This window comes from Microtus oregoni, unplaced genomic scaffold (assembly GCF_018167655.1).
Source record: "Microtus oregoni isolate MIOR12 unplaced genomic scaffold, Mior012 000000F_ref0000247, whole genome shotgun sequence".
Classification (NCBI taxonomy): domain Eukaryota; kingdom Metazoa; phylum Chordata; class Mammalia; order Rodentia; family Cricetidae; genus Microtus; species Microtus oregoni.
In genome coordinates, this window is record NW_024543059.1 from 12,934,932 (window position 1) to 12,960,394 (window position 25,463).

A 25,463-nucleotide genomic window follows, 5' to 3' on the forward strand; every position below is an offset into this window, starting at 1 on the left:
TAACAGTAGCAAAATTACAGCTATGAAAGAGCAACGAAAGTAATTTTATGATCAGGGCTCACCACAACATGAGGAACTATATTAAAGGGTCACTGTGTTAGGAAAACTGAGAGCCGGTGGCCTAGAGAGAGGACCGCACAATAGTGGGCTGTGTTAACGGAATAAATCCAAATCCAGAAGACTCACTTAGAGGCTAAGCTAGTGTAGATATCAGTCTCTTCCTGACCTCTAACCGTGTAGCCTCAACTGGGCTCATGCACACAGCCACCGTAGGCAGAAAAGATGGGGTTCACCCAAGCCCCAAGTCCCAATTTGTACATGGGTCCGCAGCAGTATCAAGTTCCTGGTCTTTGAATGATGCCTACAGAGACACCAATCACGACACTACTTGTGTGAGATTTCCTGATGCAGTGTTAACACTGGTCCTATTAATATCTTACACGGTCTGGAATCATATTGCTATGCAAAGACAGGCACACCCCGCGTTCTCAGGGTCCCCCATCCTGTTACCTGCAGATGACCGGGGAACATAACGATCACCCACGCCAGCAGCCACCGGGATCCTGTCCAGGAAGTCATAGGGTCCAATATCTTAGAAGCCTCCCTCACTGCCTACAAAAAAGAAAAACAGCGAAGACCTAATTTCCAACCAGCTCTGGCTCCAGAGATAGTCTGTGAGCTGAGAGACCAATCCGAGGACAGAGACCCTGAAGCCAGGCAGTGTCTCTGGAAGGTTTGTGTTGGCCCAGGATGGGACTGCCTGCTGCAGAATGGAGACAATATGGAGCTCCCTTTAGGATGAGCCCTCCAAGATTGGGGAGGAGGCGGGAACTGTCCCCCCACGCCCCCAGTCAGCAACTCTTACTCCCAGCACTCCAGAAGTCGAGACATCCCAGCGCCAGCCACCTCCTAGCCTGATTGTCAGCACCAGGGTGTGGCTTTTGGCATGGTCTAGGGAAGCCAACCTACAGCCAAGGGTCCGGGCACCTGCCAGCTTAGGCTCCTTGAGGCAAAAATGAGTCCAAAGCCACTTACACTAGACCAGAGAGGGGAAGGAACCTGCCTAAAGTCACACAGTAAAACAGTGACTCTAGGAGTGGACCACAGATCAGATAGTTTGAGGCATTTCTCACTAAACATACAATGCCCTCTGCTTCCAAGCCTGTGGCTAAAAGAGCAGGGGTGGGGGAGGACAGTCCTGCAGAGTGAGTCTCTTAAAGGTGAGGAAGGACTAAGCCAAGGAGGGCGATGGGAACTTTTTTTCCCTCTCCCAGTGTGTTTTCCTGTCAGTTTACAGAGAACTGAGTTTGAGAGGAGACTGGAAAAGCCGAGGTCACACTCGACTCCCGCTTCGCCTCGCGGGCGCCTTGGCGGAGTCGGTGTCCGGGGGCGGGTCGGTGGCTTCTCTCCATCTGGAGAAAGCATTAAGGCCTGGCTTAATGCGATCCGCAAATGTGCTGCTGTTTCCGACCCGAGGCGGCAACTCTGGGACGAAGAGAGGCGGCCAGGGCCGGGCCCGGGACCACGCGCCCCTCTCAGCTGGCTCGCACACTCCAACGCCCGCCACCCTCACGCCTCCTATTCCTGGCGTGCGTCTCGCCTGGGTCCTCTGCGCTCCAGGCGTGCGAGCTTCAGTAACCAACCCACAGGACCTTCGGACACTCCAGACTGCGATCAACCCGCAGTCCACTGACCCTGCAGGGTGTCCCGTCAACGAGAGCGCCCTTCGCTCGCTGAGGACCGGGGACGGTTCTGCCCAAAGTTTCTGGACCCGGTGGCTTGCGCCTACCCGGACCTATCTAAGTCCCATAGGTTGCTCAGGTTGTGAAGCCCCGCGTAGGACCAGCAGAGGACCCTACTTGCCAGTGTCATTCCCATCAATTTGCTCAGCCTTACCATCTAGGAGAGACCTGTCCCTGGATCTCCGAGGATCTCCGAGGGTGTCCCTTCTCCCAACCCGGCGCCGCAGCAGCGTCTCTGGGTGACGCGGCGGGGATGCGCGATGTGGAGACGGAGATGAGCAGTACCAACTCGGAGACACCTCGTGCGCAGCGCGGGATCCCGATGGTCCCCGACGCCGGCCTCCAGCCCGCGCCGCCGCCAAAGTTAAATGGGGCTGGGACGCGGCCGCCCCGCCTGTCCCGCCCCTCCGGGCGCGCGGAGCGCAGGGCTGGCCCCGGCCCAGAGGCGGAGGGCGCGCGCCGCCACCTGCGCCGTCTGTCCCGCAAGTGCGCGTCGCGCCCCGGGGCCGGTCGGTCCCTGCCCGCTCTTCGTCCTCCGCTCGAACCCCCGGTCGCTGGGAACGCGAGGACCAGCGGGACAGCGGGGCAGCGGGGCAGCGGAGCCGCAGCCAGGCGGCTCGGTTCGCGCGGAGCCGCGGCGGCCACGGCGAGACTCGGCTGGAACGCTTCTCCGCCCGCTTCCTGGAAGCCACTCCTCGCCCTGGGCCTGCAGCCAGGCCTGGTGCCAGGAGCCCCGGCTGCCGCCGCCGCCGGCAGCGCGCTGGGGAGAGGCAGCGGCTGTACCTCGGGCCAGCAGGGCCAGCTGGGCCAGTGCAAGGATGCCATCCCCTCCCACCTCCGCTGCCTGGCCCAGGCGCCTCCTCTGCTAAGTCGTGCCCCGCGAAGGGAGGCCTGAAGACACTGGCTCATGCTGGGAGCCTTTAAGAGCTTGACCAAGACCCTTGACCAAGACCTGTCAGCAGCCTTTGCAATCCAGGGACTTTCGACTGCAGGGACCCTGGGTGACCCAGCAGGAGCACCTAAACCTGCTACCTGACGCCCAGGGTATGAAACTGGTTTGGGTGACCCCGAACTCCAGACCTGTTCGAAAATAAATTCAGCACCAGAGCCTAGGGTTTGGAATGAAGGCATCTCAGTCTGGAATGGAGGCAGGGTTGAGGGTTGCCTTGGGTACTTTTGAAGGGAAGAAAAGTCAGGGAAGACACGCAAGGGCCTCGGCTTCATCCCAACAACAGGAGCCAAGGGTCAGGGTGTTCCTTTTAAGGTCTGCAGTGTTGTGCCACCACCCTTAGGTCCCTTGAGTGATGCTATTCTGCCAAGCAGTGTGTGTGCAGCCAGCCATCCCCAAAGTGTTATCCTAATTCCTGAGGGAATAGCTTGCCCTCGGTGATCAGAGAGGCCAGGTCGGGAACTGGTACCCACTTCTCTCAGGAGTCTGAAACATTTGCATCCAAAGTTGCTCTCTTGACCGCTGGACTGTCGGTGCTTCCAGACGGTCACAAGCATTGCCAAGAGGTCCCCCTACTTGTCCTCCTCGCCCTTTCTTCCCTTTCCCAGTCAGATGGCTTCCTCTAACCAGAGGAACCTCGGGTGTCCCTCCGCTTCAGGCAGGAAAGGGCTTGAAATCCTAGGGAAAATGAGCAGGTGGCAGCGGATGGGGAAAGATTCAGGAGGAGCCAAGAGAAGAGGAGAGAGCTAGACTGACTAACTCACCTACAGACGTGTAAGTCTCTCTGTTCACCCAGTTTAGCTCTGGAACGCGGGGCAAACAATGCATTTATGAATACTGGGCTGTTACTGTGGTGGGTAAGATAGGATCAGGTTCCCATGAGCCTCTGGCCACATTTTGTCAGCCAGTTTGTCAGCTCATGGCCTTATTCTGTAGACATTTCTGTGTTAAGACACCATAACACACATTCATACGTTCACAATGAGCTGAAGGCCCCAGCCCCTGTCCCTCCCCGACAGGGACTGTTCTCTATTCAACCGCGAGTCACAGCCACTTGGGCCTTGGGGACACACAGATAGCACTGTGTCCAAGGGCGGCTTAAAACAGTGAAGGCGCAAACGACAAAATGTTGCGAAGGGGACTTTTTAGGATAACGGTGTACACAGGGAGAGCTGAAGCAGACACAGGAAAGGGCATCGGCTTGTGGGACCTTCGCAGTGAATGTGCACACCGGTGAACTCACAACCTTCACTGGTCTTCAGATGGCTTCGAAAAGGCTGTGTGCATTGGTTATAGGGTGACAGATGACGAGTTTTCTAGAAAGACATCGCGGATGAGAAGGCTCCATGGTTGCTCATCTATGTCAGCGAGTCAGTAGAGGAACAACCGCGTTTACATTTCAGAACATCTATGACATGGCACGTGGTGGCGTGAATGAGAATGGCCACCATCAGATCATATATTTGAATTCTTAGTCCCCAGCGGATAAATGGTCGGTGAAGGATGAGGAGGTGTGGCCATGTTGGAGGAAGTGAGTCGAGTTGCCGGGGATGGGTTCAGAGGTGTCAGAACTATTGTGTGTAAGCCTTGGCAGCTGCATCAAGCTAGACTCCCTGTGTGTGCGACCGAGCAAGGCCTAAGGATGCCTCCCGAGATGGGGACGTTGCTGGGAATGTTTACTGGCTCTGCTCTTAGGTATTGATGTCGCCACAGAACTTCCTGCCTCCTTTTTCCCTGAGGCGTTTTTGATTCCTGAGTCGGCCTCCAAGGAACGCCTCACACTGCAAACTGGGGCCAGAACAGGCTTTATTTCTTCGGGTCCCATCTAGAGTCAGGCTGTCCCTGCAAAGGGTTGACTGAGGGAGGAAACCAGAAGAATCATACCACCCTCACTTTTACAGAAGTTCTCCCACTCTGGTAATCCTGGCATGTTGAGCCGTCTCTTATGGGTGACTGAGGTGCTGTGAATTAGGATTACAAAGGGTTATAAAGAGCAGACTCCACCTCTCTGCACCTCAGAGATGTCCCAATGTGACAATTAACCTTAACGGTCACCTTGAGTGGATTCACAACCACTGAGGACATTATAAAACACATGTCTGGCGTCATGTTTCGAGATGTCTAGATCCATCCTGATGTGTCTGCCCTAATGAATGCATTGGTCATTGATGGATTCATAATACAAACGCATAACCGGGGGTGTTGAAAGGTAGGGGTGGACCTACTTAGAGGAAATAGGCTACTGGGGGGTGTCTTTAGAGGCTCTGGCTTCCCCTGGACCCTTCCTGTGCTCCCTTTCTTTGCTTCCTGGCTGCTGTAGTATGGACTGCTCTGTTTCCACATGCCCCTCCCACCATGACAGAGTGTGGAAATCCCAGGATGTTGGACACACCAGAATCTGAGACCTTCGCCAGGGAGAGCTACAGGTAGGAAGTGCAATCAGATAGAGAGGGCATGGATCACAAACAGCAAAGCTGGAGGGATGGGGCCCTCTGAAGCCATTTAAAACTAAGCTGTAGGATTTAGGTATTTACCTGCTGGGTTTGGGGCTTGTTTAGAATAGGAATTTTTATTGTGTGCTCTTATATGTTGAAAGTTTGTAATGGATTTTTATTTGGGGAGGCAGGATGTCACAGTTAACAGACTTTGGAACTGTGTTGAGATTATTAAAGACTATGGGACCTTCTAGAGTTATATGAAATGCATTTTGCTTCATGAAAAGGTCATGGGGTCTATGAGGGCCAACAGGCTGGATGTGGTGGTTTGGGAAATGTCTCCCATCGGCTCACATATTTGGACATGTGGTCCCTAGTTGGTGGGGCTGTTTGGGGGAGATTATGGAACTTCCAGGAGGTGCATGCTTGCTAGAGGAAGCACATCGCTGGCAAGTGACTTGAGGGCTTATAACACCCCCCCACCACACACACACACTCTACCTCTGCTTCCTGTGTGTTTGTACAAATGTGATCACCCAGATTCCTGCTCCTGCAGCCACGCCATGCCTTCCCCACCATTGTGGACTCTCCCTCCGGAACAGTCTTCAGTAAGTTGCTTTGGTAGAGGTTCATCACAGCAGCAGAGAGGTTCCACTTGCCGCACACCCCTACTCTGGGTTCTGCTCTTTGCCTGCACTCCAACCCCATGGAATTCCTGGGGGGCGAGGGGGTTGGCAGTCCTTAAAGGCACAGAGTCCACAATTTCGAGTCAGGAGTTTAGGACTTTGAAGGCACTGCCGCATGGGGAGTATGAGATCATCAGAACCTCTGTCAAGAGAGTGAGGGAGACGGTGGACAGAGTTCCAAGTCTTCCAGGTAGGACAGTACAAGGAAAGCTAGGACCCCCATAATGTTTTCTGAAGGATGAAGCTAGGTTTGGTAGCCCTTCCAAGGCCAGAAGATTCTGTAAGCCACGCCCCCAAAGGCTGACTCCTGTTGGCTTCTGGGGCCAGGAAGATGCTGGCCTGGCTCAGAGGTGTTTGCACCTCACACCTTGAAAACGCTATACATGTCCTCAGAGACTCTGCTGTGGACTGTGGACAAGCACAGACGCCTTGCAGAGTGTCTTCAGCACCTTAGCACTCCCGCCCTGCCCCTGGGAAGATCCTATCCCTGCCCCCAGGGGCACAAGATGACCTAGTACACAAGATGACAAGTAGAGCTCAGGAAATCCAGTGCCCCTATTGCAAGAAGTACTCAGGAAACCGAGGGCCGGTCCAAGGTGGGGCCATGAATCGGGAGACTGAAGGCAAGTCATGTCACTGTCTGAAGACAAACCTTCCAAGTCCACGAGTTAGAAACCTGCAGCAGGTCCTACCTGTGCACACGGCGGCTTGTCTTCTCACTTGCCTTGTGGACTATAACACTGCTCACTGGGATGGTTTGGTGTGACCTGTGGCCCAAGGGTTCAGACGTGGGTAGGTTGGTCCCCAGTGAGGAAGTATGAATGGGAGGTTCTCAGGTCATTGAGCACCACCCTCAGAAGGGGCTAAGGTATGTCTCGTGGGGCCTGATTTAGCTCTTGAATCTGTTACCAGAGCAAGTCTATCCTTATCGCCGTATTCTCTCCTGCTCCCGTACTAGATACTTAACCACTGTGGCTGTTTGGATTGTAGCTCACTAGCTGGGAAAGGAAACAACCTGAGTGTCCGTAACAGATGACTGGGTACTGAAACGCAGTAACACATACACTATGAAATATCACTCTCCTGTAAAGAAAACTGAAATCAGGAACTTGTCGAGTAAACGCTAGAACTAGAAGATCCAGAAAGACAAACTTCCCGTGACCTTTTCCACCTGAGACTCCTAGCTCTGAGCCTTCAGATGTGAGTACGTTTCCTGGAGTCACTACAAAACCAGGAAGTGGAAAAGAACCATGGAGAGGGAGCAGGCGGAGAAAGGAATAGCAGGGCACACTGGTTTGATGTGGGCGGGTGGATAAAAACAGGGAGGGATTTAATTAGAGTGGAGAAAAACTAATACAGAGAAGGAGAAAAAAAAAACAAGTCAGGATGTCTTAGAAAGCCCTAAGTAAATACATATATGTCTGTGGACACATGTACATATACAGTTTAAAGATTTCCCATCTGGGCAGACACTCCTCCCCTCACAAGCCACAGACTAACAAAAGCTTCAACAACAAGCACAAGAAAGTTTCTTTTGGATTGCTGGGCAGAGATGTCCAAGAGACCCCCAGAACAAAGGCTACTGCTGTTAGTTGTCTCCCGGAGGATGAAGGTGCATCCCTACTGCTGAAGACACCATGTCCCTGAGACAGGACGGGGAGTGTCCACACTGGATCTGACCTAAAAGCCTCCGTCCTGAGAGCTAGTTCTCAAGGTACCAGGAGGTGCCATGGAAGCTTGAGAGTGAGGGAAGCCACCAATAGTCCTGCCAGCTATGGCTATGATGCCTATGAGCTAAAAAAAGTCACCAGCATGGTGTAGTTGATTTTTTTTAACTCTTTAGGGACCCACCACCCAGCTCCCAAATAAATACACGGAGACTTATTCTTACTTATGAGTGTTCAGCCTTAGCTTGGCTTGTTTCTAGCCAGCTTTTCTAACTTCAATTATCCTGTTTCTCTCTTTAAAAAGCCTCTGGGCTTTTTCCTTTTCTTTATTCTACACGTCTTTCCTTATTTCTCTGTGGCTGGCTGTGTGGCTGTGTGGCTGGGCCCTGGCATCCTCCTCTCCTCCTTTTCTCCCTCCTCCCTCTCCTCCATGAATGTCTTCCTTTTATTCTCTCTGCCCACCAGGCACACCTGTTTCTCTCTCTTGCCCAGCTACTTATTAGACCAATCAGCCAGGTAGTCAAAGTAACACAGCTTTACAGAGTTAAACAAATGCAACATATCCTTGCATCACTAAACAAATATTCCACAGCATAAATTAATGTAACACATCTTAAACTGATATTCTACAGCAGCATGGCATAATATTTCTAAGGGTGCATGGTACTACTGTACTGCAAGCTGGTACCTTGACTGTAACCCACAGCTCTTAATTGGATTTAGAATTAGAATAGCTCTTCTAATTGGCCCACTCCACAAGAGGGAAATCTTGCCTGATCCTGGAAACCCAGCCAACTCTCCAGGGCTAGGGAAGGCATGGGTTTTGGAGGAGAACCTACAACCACCACTTTACTCACGTAGAACAGCTCCTAACTACATTTAAGTAATTGTCCTTATACCCACAGCTAGGCCTCAGTCAGTCTTCAATGTGGAAACATCTCCTTGTAACAAACAGAAAACCACAACCGATAAAAACAGAGAGAACAAATGACCCTGTGGTGTCCAGCCCCGATTAATAACATAACCCCTGCACCTCCAGCTCAAGGATCATATCGGAAGAAAGGAGGGAGAGATATTAAGAGCCAGAGAAATAGGAGGTTTGACGTGAGGGTTTTGTCTCCTAGAAATATCAGAAGCTATATCCCATGAAGTCTCACTGAACATGGCCGCCTAAACAAGACCCTAACAAGAGTAGTGCCAGCAGATGCTAACATGGAAGGGGCAAGTCTCGTGGGCCCTGGACAAAGAACTATAGGCAACCAAGGAAGGCTGAGTATGGGAGAAATAGCCTTCCCTGGACAAGAATCCTAAATCTGTTATCCAGTACCATGTGGTCCATACATATCCATAACACATCATATTATAAAGACTGAGCAGATTGTATCTTTAAAAAGAAATACATTTTTTGGTGCTGGATAGATGTTCAGTAGTGGAGTTTAAGAGAAAATAAAGATGTTTTTTTAATAGCAAAATACTGCTCTTGCAGAGGACCTGAGTTCACAACCGCCAGCTTGAAGGGACCCAGTTCCCCCTTGTGTGCTGTGAGACCATCTGCATTCACACATGAACATATCCTCATACAGACACACGCATGTACACGTAATTAAAAATACAATAAAGCTTTCTTTAGAGACAAAATATGTTCTGAGCTATGCAGAGGCAGGCGGATCTCTGTGAGTTCAAGGTCAGCCTGGTCTACAGAGTGAGTTCTAGGATAGGCAAGACTGTTTCGCAGAGAAACTGTCAAGAACAAGAAAAATAGCAATGGGTTTCTGATCCTACTGCACGCACTGGCTTTGTGGGAGCCTAGGCAGTTTGGATGCTCAACTTACTAGACCTGGATGGAGGTGGGGGTTCCTTGGACTTCCCACAGGTCAGGGAACCCTGATTGCTTTTCGGGCTGAGGAGGGGGGGGGACTTAATTGGGGGAGGGGGAGGGAAATGGGAGGCGGTGGCGGGGAAGAGACAGAAATCTTTAATAAATAAACTTAAAAAAAAGAAAATGCAAAAAAATAAAATAAAAATAAAAAAAAGAAGAAGAGGAAGAGGAAGGAGGAGAAGAAGAGGAGGACGAGGAGAATCAAGCACTGTAACAGAATACAACAATACAGCATAGAGACCTATTTGTTTGATATTTACATGCTGAGGAACGACAATTGGAAGACATTAGAAGTGTTTGCTTTCTGCAATTAAACCACTGTGTTTCTAGGACAGCAGAAGTCTTTGTACACACGGTAGAAACACTGCAATTCACACCAAAGCAGGCTCCAATCTGAGCCAAGGTGCTTCAGGCGGTGTTCGCAAGTGCACAGTGCCGGAACCTGCAGTAGGAAATGCACACTGTGTATTCAGATCCAAGGCTTCGGTGGACCTGTGTAGCGCAGCCTGCGTGGGCACCAAGATAAACACCTCTGTTCGTTATGCTGCTGACTTTTAATTCACACCGAGCTGTTTCAAAGTCAGGAAACTGTTGCCAAACTTTCTTCATTCAATTACATGACCACCATAGGGCAGTAGAACCCAGAGTTCAGTAAGCTGGCTTTAAACCATTAGCACATCTTACCAACTCTACCTCTCCCCATCCCAAATCTATCTTCTTCTAACCCTGTAGTGCGAATAATAAAAACCCAGAGACAGATATTGGGGCTCAAGCTGAAGATCAGAAAAACAAAACAGCCAACCCACTGGAAAAGTCTTTCCTCAACCGAGGGTGGGCGACTACGGACCGAGCCCTGAGCCTCTTTCTCTTCCTGTCGTAAATTCCCCTTTAGTGCTGGGATTAAATGCGTGTGACTCCCTAGTACTGGGGCTAAAGATGTGAGTCTCCACCACTTGGATCTGTTTCTGCATTGATCTTGTATAGCCCAGGGTGACCTTGAACTCACAGAGATCCATCTGCCTTTGTTTCCTCTGGTAGCTTAGTTTTACCTTCTGATCTTCAGGCAAGCTTTATTTATTAAAACATAAATAAAATACCACTTTATATCCTATCAGCTATGCTAAGCCAGACCATTGTGAGCTCTAGCCTAAATGACTAGGAATATAACCACAGTAATGACATCTGAGAGCCAATCTTATCACGCCATTACTCTGCCAGATAGTAAGAGCTCATTGCCTTCAGGGCAAAATTTGAAACCCCATCACGTGACTTGTGTGTCTTAGTTCCCCACCTATGTCTACAAGCATAACTCTGGCCAACTCCGTTTCCACTCTGGTCCAGACATACACGTCAGAATAGACCAGCTTTACATAGCAACACTAAGCACTCCAATGTCGAACCGCTAAAGTTATTCCTTGTCCATGGCAAACCTGGCATATACTGAGTAGTTCCCCAGTAGAAGCTAACTTTATCGGGGTGATTCAGAGAACCAGGAACCTTTGATTTTGTGGATCTGCCGGTCAACAGCCGGCAGCTGAATTAACTGTGCAAGTGTGGACGGAGACGGGGGAAGCCTCGGGAGTCTTTCATCACTACCACCAGGAAGGGACACACACCCATTTCACCCTATATCCTTGCCCAGAGTAAGCATCCTGGCTTTGCCCAAGTGTAAAAAGCTGTGAATTGCTACCATCTGGGAGGATCCAGGAAGGAGGTCCATCAGGGCAATGAGGTGGACATGGCATTACCTCTGCCATATACACACACGAACTCCCAGGATGCAAGAGTCATCGGGGACTCGGCATCTGTCAGCTACAGATGTTCTCCGGTGTTCAATCGATGCTTTATCAAACTGATGGTGCATGCTCCCTCTTGAGCAGAGACTGGATAAGAATTTCTTACTAAAACTTCAAAAATTAAATGCATAACTAAAAATTGTATGGAGCTACATAGAGGAAAAAAGAATTTGGGGGGCTAGAAAAGATAAAGGCAGCCAGGCAATTGGAAGCTGTTTATGAGGCTTGGGGTGTAAAGAGATTCAGTGAACAATTACTCTGGTGAGATCGTGGGGAAAGAAAGGGGTGATGGCAGTAATACAGCAAGATAGAAGGTTCCAGCAGTCACATCTACACACACGCTTCATGTGGGAACCGTGGAAGAGATGATGTCAGGATTCATGGAGCCCCCACCCATTCCAAGATCGTGGGTGTAAAAGACAGCCCATTGAAAAGACATCTTGCCTTTTAAAAGTTTTTTAAAAAAGAAGACAAACTATCTTTTTTCCTTATACATACCAATCAAGTCCCACTCCCTCCCCTCTTCCCAGTCCCTCCACATACCCTCCCACCCCACCTGCACCCAATCCTCAGAGAGGGTGTGGCACATTGCTTTGGGGAAGGTCCAAGGCCCTCCCTACTATATCTAAGCTGAGCAAGATATCCATCCAGAGAGAAGAGGTTCTCAAAAAGCCAGTACATGCAGTAGAGATAAATCCTGGTCCCACTGTCAGTGGCCCCTCAGTCTGCCCCAGCCATACAACCGTCAACCACATTCAGAGGGACTCGTTTGGTCCTTTGTGTGTTCCTTTATGGCTGGTGTTGGTGAGCACCTAAGACTGTTAGGAACCCTGTGCCCTTGAGAACAGCCATTTCCAGGAGTGATCGTTGTTTATCTCAAGGTGTAAACATGTCTACAGTGGGAATGAGAACCCAGAAACTCATCCATGGAGAAAAAGCTCAGTTGGAAACTCAGGCTGGCTGTGTCAACTTCTCCAGCCAACATCCACTGGATGCTTGGAAGCTTCTGATCTGACGGTGCAGTCTTTGCTCAATCACACAGCTCCAACCAACACTACTGCGGAGCCATAGGCTCCTGGTTTTATGATATTTTGCTATCTGATGCTTCTGTCTGCTACCTGCTATTTGTTCCTTTGCTTTTTCTTGCTATCGATTTAAGAAATGCATCCAGCAAAGCTACAAGCTACCATAAATCATCCTCTACATACAGATCAGCGTAAAATGAAAATCTTCTCCAGTCAACCTTTAGATTCCAATAAGATATCTGCAAGTCGTATTTCTGGCAAGGAGTTAATAAATCATAAATGGAATTTATACAAGGCAATGGTAAAAAACAAAATAAAATAACCTAATTTTGAAAAGAGCAAGGAGCCCAAATAATGGTCAACAAAGAAAGGTGCTCAGTATCAGCAATCAGGAAGAAAACAAACCCACGGTGGGGTGCCGTAGTTTGTTTAGCTTTGGTTTCGCTCTCCACGGTTTCTGGTGGGTCACTGCAGTCTGAAAATACTAAATGGAAAATCCAGAAATGAGCAATTCCTTGTTATAACTTACAGACCACTCTGAGCGATGTGTTTAAATCTTCCTCTGTCTTGCTCCGTTGTGCCCAGGACACGGACTGACACGATGTCTAGTGTGTCCGTCCACACCGTATCCACTATTTGCTCACTTAGCAAGGTGTCTGCTGTCAATCTCCTGCTCTGGCACAGCAGCACTTTTGTTTAAGCAGTGTTTACTGTACTGCAATGCCCTTCCTAACACATCCTCAATTACGCAAAAATTAGGAGCTTCTTAATAGGTAAATTAATCATGTGCCAAGGCTGATAAAAATCTGTGGTAGAATCTATAAAGCTGTGAAGACAAAATTACTTCACCATCCCACCACAGATGACAGACGTGAGAGCCACAGTACATGGAAGATGCTTAGTTAAGATGGAAGGGCACTAAGTCTGTGTACAACCACATAGGCAGAATCTGTGTGTGTGTGTGTGTGTGTGTGTGTGGTGTGTGTGTGTCTGTATTTCTGTCTCTTGCTCTGTGCACATGTATCTCTGTCTCTATGTCCTGTATGTCTCTCTCTCTCTCTCTCTCTCTCATGTGTGTGTGGTGGGGGCATATCCCCGGCAGTAAGGGGAAATGACTGTCACCTCACGTTATCAGAGCCAAGTGATAACAGGTGACGAGGGGCTGGAAAAGGGGGTGCCACGACACTCTAAGTGGCAATGTAAACTGATGTGATGTTATAGAAAGCAGTATGGAAAGGCGACCAACAGCACAATCATACAACCTTCAGGAAATAGAGGTACTTTAATAATTTAATAATTAATGAATACACCAAATCAACACAAATCCAAGTTCAGTTTGCTTGTCCTTTTAACCCATTTCCACGTAAAATAAGTTTAAAATTGGCCAGAAAACCGGAAATGTGTAAGAGCAGAAACCTAGTTAGAATTTATGCCCCCACACAATAAAATATTACATAGCTAGTTCAAGGACTTAGGTCTGCAAGTAACATACAAAGTTGAAAACACAATACACACTTCTGTTCATGTACACATGTGAATCCAGAAATGTACAAGGGCAATCTGGGAAGAACACAGTAAAAAATCACCACAACAATAATTCTTCTGGGGTTGTGCACTCAAAGGTATTTTCCTTTATAACTTTAACGACAGCCTGAATTGTCCTATAATATATCTGCATTGCCTTTTATAATTAGAAAAATAATTCTATTTAATGTTCAAACTTGTTTAGCCCTCTGAAAGGTCATGGATGCTTTTTCCAATAGAAGAAAATTCACATGACTTTCTTAACAATGAGAACAGAAAACTCAGTGCAAGCCGGGCTGTGTGCTCCTTACTTTGTCAAGCTGACACAAGCTAGGGTCATCGGGAGAGAGGGAGCCTCAGTTGAGAAAATGCCCACAAGAGATTAGCCTGTAGGCAATGCCACCCCTGGGCTGATGGTCCTGGGTTTCTATAATAGAACAGATTGAGCAAGTCAGTAAGCAGCCTTCCTTTAGGTCTCTGCTACAGCTCCTGCCCCAGGTTCCTGCCCTGATCCCACCATGATGAACTAGATAGTCTGTGAGATAAAATAACCCCTTCCCTCCTCAGCTTGCTTTTGCTCACAGTCTTTAGCATTAGGAACAAACCAGGAAGGAGCACAGTCCAGAAAGCTGTGAGAGCCTTGAGACAGGAGCTCACAAGGAAAGGCTCTGACAGCTGGCCCGAAGCAATTGGTGTCAAGCCTGTGCCAGGCCCAGATGTTACCTGCCAGCCCTCTCCACAAACATCATGTAGAGAGGGGACCCTGCCAAAGAGCTGAAGCCAAAAGCCCGTGGAAGACACAATGGGACACAGGCATAGTCACTGCCCCCTCCTCAGCAGCTGTCTGGCCATTAACCAAGTCCTATTTTTAATTGCTTTAAAGTGATCTGATATAAATTGCTGAATTTTTTCAGTTATTATTAGAAATTAATCTGTAGCTTTCAACAAAGTCCAATTACTGTTTATTTCCTCTAAACAAGCTATTCCAGTAAATTATAAGCATGGGGAGGGCTGCTGGGTCTCTCATGGTAAATTTCTAATAAAGCAAACCATGAATAAAAGCCAGGTAGAAAAACAGGCTTATTTGTGACTTTACAGGGAGAAAAGATATCATGAGAGACATTCTGGAAGTGTGAAGACCATGGGCATGGGAAACGACTGTGAATTAAAATTTCAGCTCCGACACTTGACTGTGTGGCTAGAAAAGTGACCTGGCGTTTCTGTGATGCAATCCTAGCATCTGAAGAAGGACGCCAAGCGGACAGCATAGCATGGTGTGTGCCCATTTCGCAGAAGCTGCTTTGAGCAGCATTTGGCATAAATATCCCGTGAATGTTCAGAACTACCACTTCCGGTAGACACTGAATGTACAAGGAATGTGTGTGCATATGTATACACCCCCTGCCCACCCCCCCCACACATACGTACACAAACCTGTTAAGAAAGGGAGCTCAGGACACTAGGAAACACAACTTAGGTCACCTTCTCGGTGGGAGGGGGGACCAATCTGGCCTCTGGGCTTTGGTTACAAATGCCAGGGATCAACAGGGCAGGTCCCAGTGACTGACAGACACTCGGGTGCCAGCATCCACTACACAGTCAAGAGTTCAAGTTCTGCTTCTGCCACGATTTGGTTGTTTGACCCTGGGTAACCACTCTGCAAAGGGGAGCAATGGCTGCCTCTTCTTTGTGCGGCAGGGTTGTTGTGGACTCCGCTGAGCCACAGCACGTGATGAAGTCATACTCAGGGTAAGGCCAAGGCTGTTCCATAAACCTAAGTTATCGGACACTCTGCACAAGAGACCATACTCCTGCCTCAGCATCCACAATGGGACAGCTTGAAAACATCCCTGCCCACGTGTGACGGCAGACAAGGCTGATGTGGGCTGTTTTATAATCTTAACACTAGGTGAGGAGGTTTTCCAGTCTTGGGCTGAGGAAAGGACGAACCACGTTTAAATCGCTGGCAGATAAAGAGCCACACCCCCATTTGCTGACACTGATCTACAACCATCGTCTAAGGACTCCGTGTGGGACCGCGGGTCAGCCAAGGGGCACAGGAGGAAGCTGTGCTGAAGTCCACGCTTAAAAAGCAATTTAACATAAAAAATAGCCATAGTCTTTTATGAACACTGTGTCATGTTTATTGGGCTGTTCACAGGTAAGCTTAAAACAGGAAAAGACGGGATGCCATCAAAACCTCAAGAAACAAACTCGTTAGCTTTCTTAGCCGCAAAGGGTGCGCTCCATTGCAGCTAAGGACCAGACAGGCCATTCGTTCACGCATCTGTAACGGGCGCAATTCACTTTTCTTAGCAACAGGAAGCAAATACATTTAACCAATGACTTTTTAGAACAAGAAGAAAACTATCTTTATGAGTTAGGACAAAGAAATCTATTAAACAAATTAAATTGATACAAAATACATTATAAAGAAAACACACATACAAAAGTGAGTAAGTGGGTCAGAGAGGGAGGGTGTCACAGAACATCACACCGAGGGAACACTGGTGCAAATTCATTTCAGTTATGAAATCAGGTCCAACGGACACATTTACCGAGGTAAAGGCACAATGACTTCCACATAATTTATGGGGAAGAAGCCAGATTCCCCACGCAGCATTCCTTCGTACCAGTTTTCATCTATCTGATTGGTTAGTGTAATGACGTCCCCTTCTTTAAATCCTAATTCTCCTTGGTTTTCTGGCTCAAAGTCATAGAGACCGCGACAGCAGGGTTGGTCCGCGGGAATGTGAGTACCTGTCCACGTGACACGGAGACAAAAAGTACAGGTTAACACGACAATCACCCGGAAACAAGAACTGGGGGAGGAACCTGTGCTCGCGCCCTGCCCACCCCAGTGCTGGCTTCTGTTGCTCTCAGCTCTCCAGCTGCCTCGGGCAAGCCTCTGTCCCCAGTGTCTTCCCAGTCCTCTGAGGGAGCAGATACGAGTCCAGCCCACCTCCACTCTGCTTGGCCCGGAGCCCAAGGGGAAAAGCTAAGCACCAGGCCCCAGTCCTGTCTCCGGAATGCTCAGACTCTCCTTGTGCTGACAGGATGGGACTCGGGAAAGCTAAGGGGCAAAGTTGAGGCGGTGTGTGACACGAGTCTAGGAATTCTGAGGTGGTAACACGGGGACAAGAAGAGAGCAGTCAGAGCAGGGACACTAACATCCACAGAGTCAGCTGATGTGGCCAGAAATCTAAAACACGGTCACTGGAAACGAGAAGATGTGTATGCAGATTTGGGTCAGGTCAACTCGAACTCACTGACTCAGAGAAAGCCAGCGTGCAGCCCATGAATACCAAGGGTGTGTATGAATATATACTTGTCAATATATTTCCATGCATTTGCTTCCATTAAATAACACTCTTGTACGTAATGCTGCGAACCTGGCCCCATACGGCTACTGGCCAGCTGCCACCTGTACTAATTTCCCTTTATTGTTGGCATCCATCATGGCCGGTCCCTTCAGAGCACACCTGATCTTAACGACTCTGTAATTGGACGTTTGCGGCCCTCTCTCCCTTCCTACCTTCTCTCCTCTCCCTCGCCTCCTTGCCTTGCCTCTTTCCGTCTTTTGTCTTTTCTCGCCGTTCCTCTTCCCTGTTCCTGTCCTTCACTCTTACCTCCCACCCTCTTCCTGCTTCCTGTCTCTTTTAGTCTTTCTCGGCTTTGAGAGATAACTCTGAAGAAAGTGGCAGGTACATCTCTTGACATAATCACACACGGATGTCTGCACTCTTTGAATAGGATTTGATCATCATGAACATGAAGTTGCCAACATGCTGGACATTTGCCATCGACTTAATATTCTACCTTTATTTTAACAAATTAGAAGCCCTCATATACTCCAAACACTGGCCTCCTATCTGCCAAGTCTGGTACAAATTTATTCCCAGCTTCTCATCTGACTATATGTTTTATTTTTGCCGTCTGTGCTGGCAACTGGGCAAGTGGTAGGTTTTCTATTTTGCTTTAGAATATATAATTTCAAAGGAGGATAAATGAGGCCTTTCATTCATAGTTTATCCTCCGCAGTCATGTATGGTTAGCGAACAGAATTTTATAAATAATCTTTGAATTTTATGAGCATCGGTGGTTTGCCTGCATGTGTGTCTGTGTGAGGGTGTCAGAAAACCCCTAGAGTAACAGTCTTGAGCTGCCATGTGGGTGCTGGGAATTGAACCCAGTTCCTCGGGAAGAACAGTCAATGCTCGTAAGTGCTGAGTCATCTCTCCGCCCCCTTTGAGCAGAATTTTATTCGAGAATTTCAATTAAATCTTTTCATGTTACAACTTTTGTTTTAGATCCATTTAGATTTTAGCAAAAAGAGGAAAAATTTATTATGTTTTAATAATGCCGATGCAGTTATAAATTTTTTAATGATCCTTTCTCTTTACTGATTTGAAACACTGCTTTTATATCTTATTGTTGAGAGTCTTCCTACATAGCCCAGGCTGACCTTGAACTCAAAGGGATCCTCCTGCCTCCACTTCCCAAGTGTTGGGATTTGCAGGTGTATACCAGCACACCTGGCTTTGTCGTTCACTTATCATGAGCCTGGGGTCTATTTTGAGATTTTCAGTTTAGTTCAGTTGATCCATTTGGTCACTGTACCCTCTCTCTCTTTGAGTCAATGTTAATGATTAGTACAGCAAGCTCCTGGCCACTATTCCATCATAGAATTTCCTGGCTAGTCTTATAATCATTCAGGTAAACGTTAATACCACTGTATAATTTCCATTTTGACTGGATTACACTTGGTGTTTTTTTCCTCTGAGTAGTAATAAAATTAATTTTAAGAGATTTTTTTTAAATGACTGGCCATTTGAAAAGGCCACAGTAATGCAAGTAGCACATTTTGACTCTGTGGCAGGATCACACTTGCTACTATTTTAAGGTTTCTATGCCCATACTTAAAGGTGAAATGACTTCAGCAGGCTTTGGAAACACCATTGATTTTACTTTTTGGAGGTGAATATTTCTCCTTTGTTTCCTAGATATTCTAAAGATTTTCCACAAATTCCCTGAGCCTATAAGTTGGTGAATCTAGGGCATTTTCCAGGCGAGTTTAAGATAATGGACTTAGCATGTCTAAAGTTAGACATGTCTTCCCACTCCAGCTCTCGGGAGTCACTGCAGAACCTCAGAGTTTCCCACAGTCCCCTGTGAGGAGCTGAAACTGTAATGACAGGCAAGCGCTGTAGGGCCTTGGCCAAGTAAGATGATGCAGTGGTTGAGAGAAAGGCAGGAGCATGGACCACTGGTGAGACAAGGCTGTCTCTAGGGATGGGATGGGAGGAAGCTTAACCCCAGTCCAGACTATGCACACAAAGGAAGGCTATAAGCATTAGTTGGAAATCAGCCATCCAAAAAGAGATCGGGAGACTCTCTCTGCCACCAACAGCACCTCCTCTATGAAAGGTTCCCCAAGGCTCCTTCCTAAACCCAGAGCCAGCAGAGATCATTCCAGAAGGAAGTGCAGGCTCCCAGAGCAAAACCAATTCCAATATCCCGGCTGAAATCTCTGATAAGCTTCCCCTCTGCTGTTCAATTTTATGGTTTCCATGTTCGTTTCCTTTTCCCGTTGTTGTTAGGCCAGTGGTGGTCTGAATGGGGCTCACACAGTTGAATGTCTGGTTCCCAGCTGGTGGACTGTTTAGGAAGGATCAGGAGGTGTGACCTTGCTGCAGGAGGAGTGTCACTGTGGGTGGCTTTGAGGTCACAGAAGTGCCTGCCAGACCTAGTCTGTCTCTCTGCTAACTGCCTGCAGATCAGGATGCAGTCTCTCAGCAGTGTCCCAGAGCCATGCCTGCTGGCCTGCCACCACGTTCCCCACCATGGTGGTCATGGACCAACTCTCTGACATTGTAAACAAGCCCCAAATGTTTCCTTTGACAAGTTGCCGTGGGTCGCGGTGTCTCTTCACAGCAATAGAGCCGTAACCTTGAGACTGTGCAGAGAGTTGAGACTCTGTAAGAGACTGTACTCCGTCCTCACATATGGGGTTCACATAAAGCCAACAAGAGGAAAAGCCAGGAGAAAGAATGACAGTGGATGATCCGGGTACTCCTGTGGTTGGCCAAGGATGGCTCCCGGACCTGTTTAAGCAGGTCTTGCAATGTAGGCTATTCTTTTTCAAATTTCCAGATCCTGCCAGCCTGGGGGAGGGAACTGAGAACCACGAGCACCACAGCCTTCCCTGCGTGTCTGGAAGTGGATGGAGCTTCAGCTGCTGGGGGAAGAAGAAGCAGAGGTGATGAGGCCTCTCCTTCTGCTGAGAGGCAGCCCCCACCCTTTGGGCGACCTGTAGGCTGACAGCCTCTTGGAATCCGGGTCTATCCACAGAGACATCCTGGACCTTCTGGATGCTCATGGACTTGGATGACTCCTTCCTGGAGAGACCTGAGCCCAGCCAGTCAGTAAATCCCTTTTGTTACCCTGATGGCAGCCAGGGAGACTAATGTAAACACTGGGGCTTGGCTTCACTGTCCTAAGCTTTACAGAATAACATTCAGTGATGGCAAAGCACCAGGGAACCAAGTTTCCAACAGGGGATGTCAAGGTCCACATTTCTGAGGAACAACTGCTTCAGGGTGGCACATAAGGTTCTTTCCACGGCCCTGCCACTAGCAGACCTGACTGAGGAGGAGCAGGTGGAACAGACTCCATGAGCTCTAAAAGCCACCTCCTCAAACACTGTCCAGGCAGGAGGCAAACAGCGAGTCCTGCACCAACCTTCCCTTTTGGGAGAGGTCACGGGGCAGATATCAGGCCAGACAGAAACACCAAGGTTCCAGACCCCACACCATGGTCCACCTCACTCTAGGTCACCTTCCACACAATCTGTGATGCTGCTGAGACATGTGCGGTTCTCACACTCACTGTGGGGCTCACTAGCTAGCTCTCCCTTCCACTTATGTATCAGCCACCTGCAATGACCAAAACACATTCTGAGTAGGAGACAGTTGTCCAAGCCAACATGTAAGCGCATACATGTGCATGTTCTCTCTCACACGCGCGCGCGCGCACACACACACACACACACACACACACACTGAACTTATCAGGAAACAGACATATGACTCACTTCTCACTTCATTCATACAGGCAAAGGCCACAGCATGTTGCCCACTTTGATATTCCCAGAGAGGCAGTGACCGGCACGCATATCACCGCGCCAGTGGATAGACAAGGAACATCTCATGAGACCGCGAGGAAGACCCCATGAAGGAGTCCCTTTGCGCCCTTTCTGCACTGCCTTGCTACCAAGCACACTCCTTGGATGTAGACAAACTTGTCCATGAACAACAATCAACTCAGGCTTACCCTTGTGGCAGTACAACATTCTGAAATGCTCCTGACAACGTTTTTCATTCTGGGGCATCGTGGTTACCCGGGGCGCTCTACCAAGTAAGCCTCCCTATGACAGAGGGAGCAGAAAGCCTGGGAGTGAACCAAGCGGTCCATGTCAGCTTCTAAGTTGTGAAACACTGCGAGGGTCAAGGCATTCAGGCTTCTGTGCAGGAGGCCAGGGACATTTTGTAAGATGTAAGAAACAGGCAGACTGGTTCCGAAGAACCAGGGCTACAAGACCTCGGAGCCCAGAGATTTTATTCAATTCGTGGAGATGGAGGCATTGCTTCTTGTCACTTAGGAAAGAGATAGAAGCACTTTCCTAGAGGGGGAGGACCTGGAAGAGAAGACAGTGGCCCACAGCGTGGAATCACTCCCTCTATTACACCCAGAGGATTACGTCAGCCCGACTTCCCACTGGAACTGCGGGGCAAGGCAGGCTCCCAAAGTGCTCTGAGCCAGGGAAAATATGGTGGAATGAAACCAAAGAGGGGCTTGAGGTAACCACCACCTGCTCCCCACTAAATGCAGACAGATCACCCGAGCACCGGCAGGAGTGAGGCATGACTGGGGCTCCACAGGTCACCTGCAGGACATCACAGATGCTCGGCACACACAAACCTGGCTTCTCAGAGGTGGGACTGGAGTAAGAGCCGTCAGCAGGCGGCCCTCGCTCATCAACAGCCTGGGAAGGACAGGGGACGAGGACACAGCTAAGGAAAACCACCAGCTCCAAGAAGAGGTTCATCTCTGAGCCAATGACAGTTATTTCCTGAATCTGTGAGTAATAACCGGGCCATTGGTGCTCTTCACTGGAAGACACTGAATTACCTTGAATGGCAAGATTACATCTTTTTCCATTAAGAGAAATGGAAAAAAAGATTAATCTTTCTCTTTTTTTTTCCTCTTTCCATTTTTGGCAAAGAGTGGAATGGGAAAAAGATCAGGCTGTTTCCGCCGCTGGTCTAAACGGAGACTCACACCAAGGCCAGCTAGAGAAATAAAATTTCTGCCCACCTGAGAGAAAGTGGCTGGGCCTTCCAGGACACAAGATCCACATCACGGAAGCTGGAACTTTCAGTCATCCAAAACAATCTCTGCTTCCTCAGTGTTTGGGATACCTATCTCCTAAATGCTTGGCTTCCCACTGCCAGACACAAAACTCCAGGCAGGCAAACAGCTCGCCCGGCCAGCATCCCATCTCTGTCCCCGTGGTCTCAGAGCCCTGAGCCCCCCTTCACCCCGGCTTTTGCATGTAGCTGTTGGTAACCAGAACCGTGGATAAGACATGCACACGAGTTTGTTACTGGCTAGCACAAGGGTGTGTGTCCTAGTTCAGGGAGCAGACACCAGGACCCATGGAGTCCACTGGGGAAGGCCACAGCCCCCTCCGCCCACCCTCGGGAGGCTGTGTTTATTTTCTCTTGCTTCTGAGACCTGGTTTTAACGTAACATGAGAGGAGAGGTAGGAAATACAGTTTGTCTTTGTGAACAGAGAAAAGAGGGGATCCCTTTTAAATATTTACCATTCAAGATCTGCCCTAAACCACAGAGAGAGAGAGAGAGAGAGAGAGAGAGAGAGAGAGAGAGAGAGAGAATGTGTTTTCTGTCAGCCACACACAATAGAGATGGAAACCTATTCTTCACTTCCCTGTTGGCTATCATGATGTGGTCCATTTTCTAACAATAGAGGGTCCCATCTTAACCTCAGGAAAATCCTTCCCAGGGCACTCCCTTCAGCCTCATCCCTGTTTGCACAGTTCCTACCCGAATGTGTCACTGGCATACATACTTGCTGACATTTTTTTTCATGCAGTAGCCGTCCAATCTCATAATGCCTCATCTTACCCAGCTGCAAACCTCTCTGGTGTTAGCATTTACCATATGTGTGGCAACAGCGGCACCTCGGCCTCAGAGACAGTGGATTGAATCCAATGACTATCTACTTCCCTTCAGTGTAAGGGCAGGGAAGGCAGTGCTGAGTTCTGACCCCGCCTATGGGCAGGGTCAGCTTGAGGACCACTCCATCTCTGAGCAGCAGTGGGAAGGTATAACTTGTTCCGTGTTTCAGGAGGTCTCAACTCCTCTCCTTATCTGAGCCAATCCCTACCTTTCAGCTGAGATCCTCAGCCCAACACGTCCCAGGGAGCTCTGAGGCCTGGGAACGCTGAAGACACACCCTGTGCCTGAATCCTACCCACCCTCGAGGGATGTTCTTCCCTATAAAGGGCTTCTGTGCTCCCTTCCTGTGGCTGGAGCCTGCCATCTGCAACAGCATCCACTGGCTAGATGTCAACACAGACACCGTTGTCAGAGCAGAGTGCCTGATTTGCTCTCCCTCTCCCTCCTCCCTCTTCTCATGCCCCTTCCTCAGGCTGGGGAGCTGCTCTCAAATGCTGTTTCCACGCTTGGCTTTGAGGGAGATGAAGGCTGAGGGGGCGATGAGCAGGGGATGCTCTCTTCACAAGCTGGAAAAGCAGAAGCTCGTCCATCGTCCATCACATTTCATCTTGACTATCTTCCAGATCACCAAAGGAGCTCCTCTCTCCTCCGCTGGCCTTCATTCCAGGGATTCCAAGACCCAGGCAGCACTTCCTCCAAGCACATGAATGAAGGGACACTGGATCCCTTCTCACACACCCACTTTCTGGGAGTCAGGGGAGTGGAGAACAATTCACAGTGCCCACTGTCAGCCTGAGTCCTGAAGGACAAGGCATGGGGTCTCCAGGAAGCTACTGACCTGAAAAGGGCTCTTGGTCTCTTAGTAAATGCCCCAAACTGTTGTGCCTTTTGAGATTTTGTTCCCGCTTTGTTTTTGCTTTGTTTTGTTTTAAATATATACATATATAACTTTTTCTTGCCTCCCTTGTAGCCGGGGTTGCGACCTGTCACTTTTCCCGCTGCCAGTGGACCTTCCCGAAGCAGTCCCTCAGGCCCTTCTAATCTGCTGCCTTCAGTCTGTGGTAGGCTGGGAAATCAGACAACCGATTATGTAGTATCAACAGTGGCTGTGCTGTGGGCTCTTACACTGTAGCAAGTACCATGCTTAATGTTATGCTTAGAACAACTCTACCCCTGCTCTACATACAGAGGACAGAATCGGGACCCAGAAGTACAAAGCGACAGGGATGGGATTGTAGATCTCTCTGAATCCCAGCCCCCTTCCTCCTTCTTGGCTGCGGCTGGGGGAGGGGAGGGGGAAGGACATGACTTGTCTTCTAGTCTCTCCCATTTCTCGTGGCCAAATGCTCAACAGTGTTGCAGCGTCACCTAAGCTATGCTAAGGCTCAGAGAGAAGGAGCCTGGCCAGTAGAGGCAATGGGGAATGAAACCCAAGTGTCCTAGAAGCTTTGTTTCCACGAGACAGTCACCGTAAGATCTGACTATACCTGAAGAATCTGACTCAATAATTTATCTAAACATGTTGGGGCAAAACCACAATTTAACATCTTCTTCCTCTCCCCTTTTCTTCTCTTCTCTGCTCACTGTCTCCTCACTCATCTCCCCCTCCCCCATCTTGTCTCCAGGCCAAGCTGGCCTCAAACTTGCTGAGGATGACCTTGAACTTCTGATGTTCTAGACTCTACCTCCCAAATTCTGGGTCCATCACAACATATCACTAGGCTCCGTTAACACAGTACTGGGGATCCAACCCAGGGCTTCAGGCAAGCTAGGTGTGAGCTCCGCCTACTGAGCTCTGTACCCAGCCCCAAAGTCTACTTCTAGCTCAGGCTTGTGCATGGTCGCCAAGTGTGTGCTCAGTGTGTGCCCTAGGCCAGGCACCATGTTCAACCTGTATCAGTCTATTTCTCTTGAGTTAGGAGGTGCATATTTGGTTCGGGCTCTCTCTCCAAAATTTATAATCTCCGAGTTTAGTTCTGAGTTCTTTGGAGGCTAATCCTTTTCCCATGGCAGACTAAGATGCAACATTGGTGTATAACTCTGACACACACACACACACACACACACACACACACACGTTTGTTTTCACCATGCCTAAATTACAATCTGCATCCATCAGATTAGACAAAAACTAGCAGTCCCCAGGGCCCCGTCTCTGGCACAGATCACCAGGGTCTCCATTTCCTTGAAGCCCCGCCCCCACCTCAAGCCAGTCTCCATCCCAGCTAGCCTTAAACTCCCTATGCTGATCCTCTGGTCCTCCCAAGTGTTGGGATTATACAACTTAAAATTTAAATCTTAATCTATAATGAATCCATTGTAAATTGCTAGGTAAAGCCTATATATATATACATATATATATATGTATATATTAGAAATAACAGCCCACTATTTATTACAACAGGTGATTTATTGAAGTGCCTAATGGAGGAATGCAAGTTTATTCATTATCCTCATAGAAATAAGGTATGTGCTTTGTCCTAACCTTACACCAACCTT

At 48.8% G+C, this 25,463-nt stretch overlaps 2 protein-coding genes across 3 annotated transcripts in view; both read right to left on the reverse strand.

Annotated features, from left to right (window-relative positions):
• Window positions 1-1,412, reverse strand: part of Adamtsl3 (ADAMTS like 3) — a 224,845-nt gene extending 223,433 nt beyond the window's left edge. The window contains exons 1-2 of the mRNA XM_041662229.1: window positions 1,338-1,412; window positions 511-612 (exon numbers count right to left, since the gene is read on the reverse strand). Coding sequence (XP_041518163.1) covers window positions 511-612; window positions 1,338-1,412 — 177 coding nt within the window. The remainder of the gene's footprint in view (window positions 1-510; window positions 613-1,337) is intronic.
• Window positions 1,413-13,450: 12,038 nt separating this feature from the next.
• Window positions 13,451-25,463, reverse strand: part of Sh3gl3 (SH3 domain containing GRB2 like 3, endophilin A3) — a 100,496-nt gene continuing 88,483 nt past the window's right edge. For both annotated transcript variants that reach the window (XM_041657196.1, XM_041657204.1), the window contains one exon: window positions 13,451-16,463. In XM_041657196.1, the coding sequence (XP_041513130.1) occupies window positions 16,258-16,463 (206 nt within the window). In that variant the 3' untranslated portion in view covers window positions 13,451-16,257. The remainder of the gene's footprint in view (window positions 16,464-25,463) is intronic.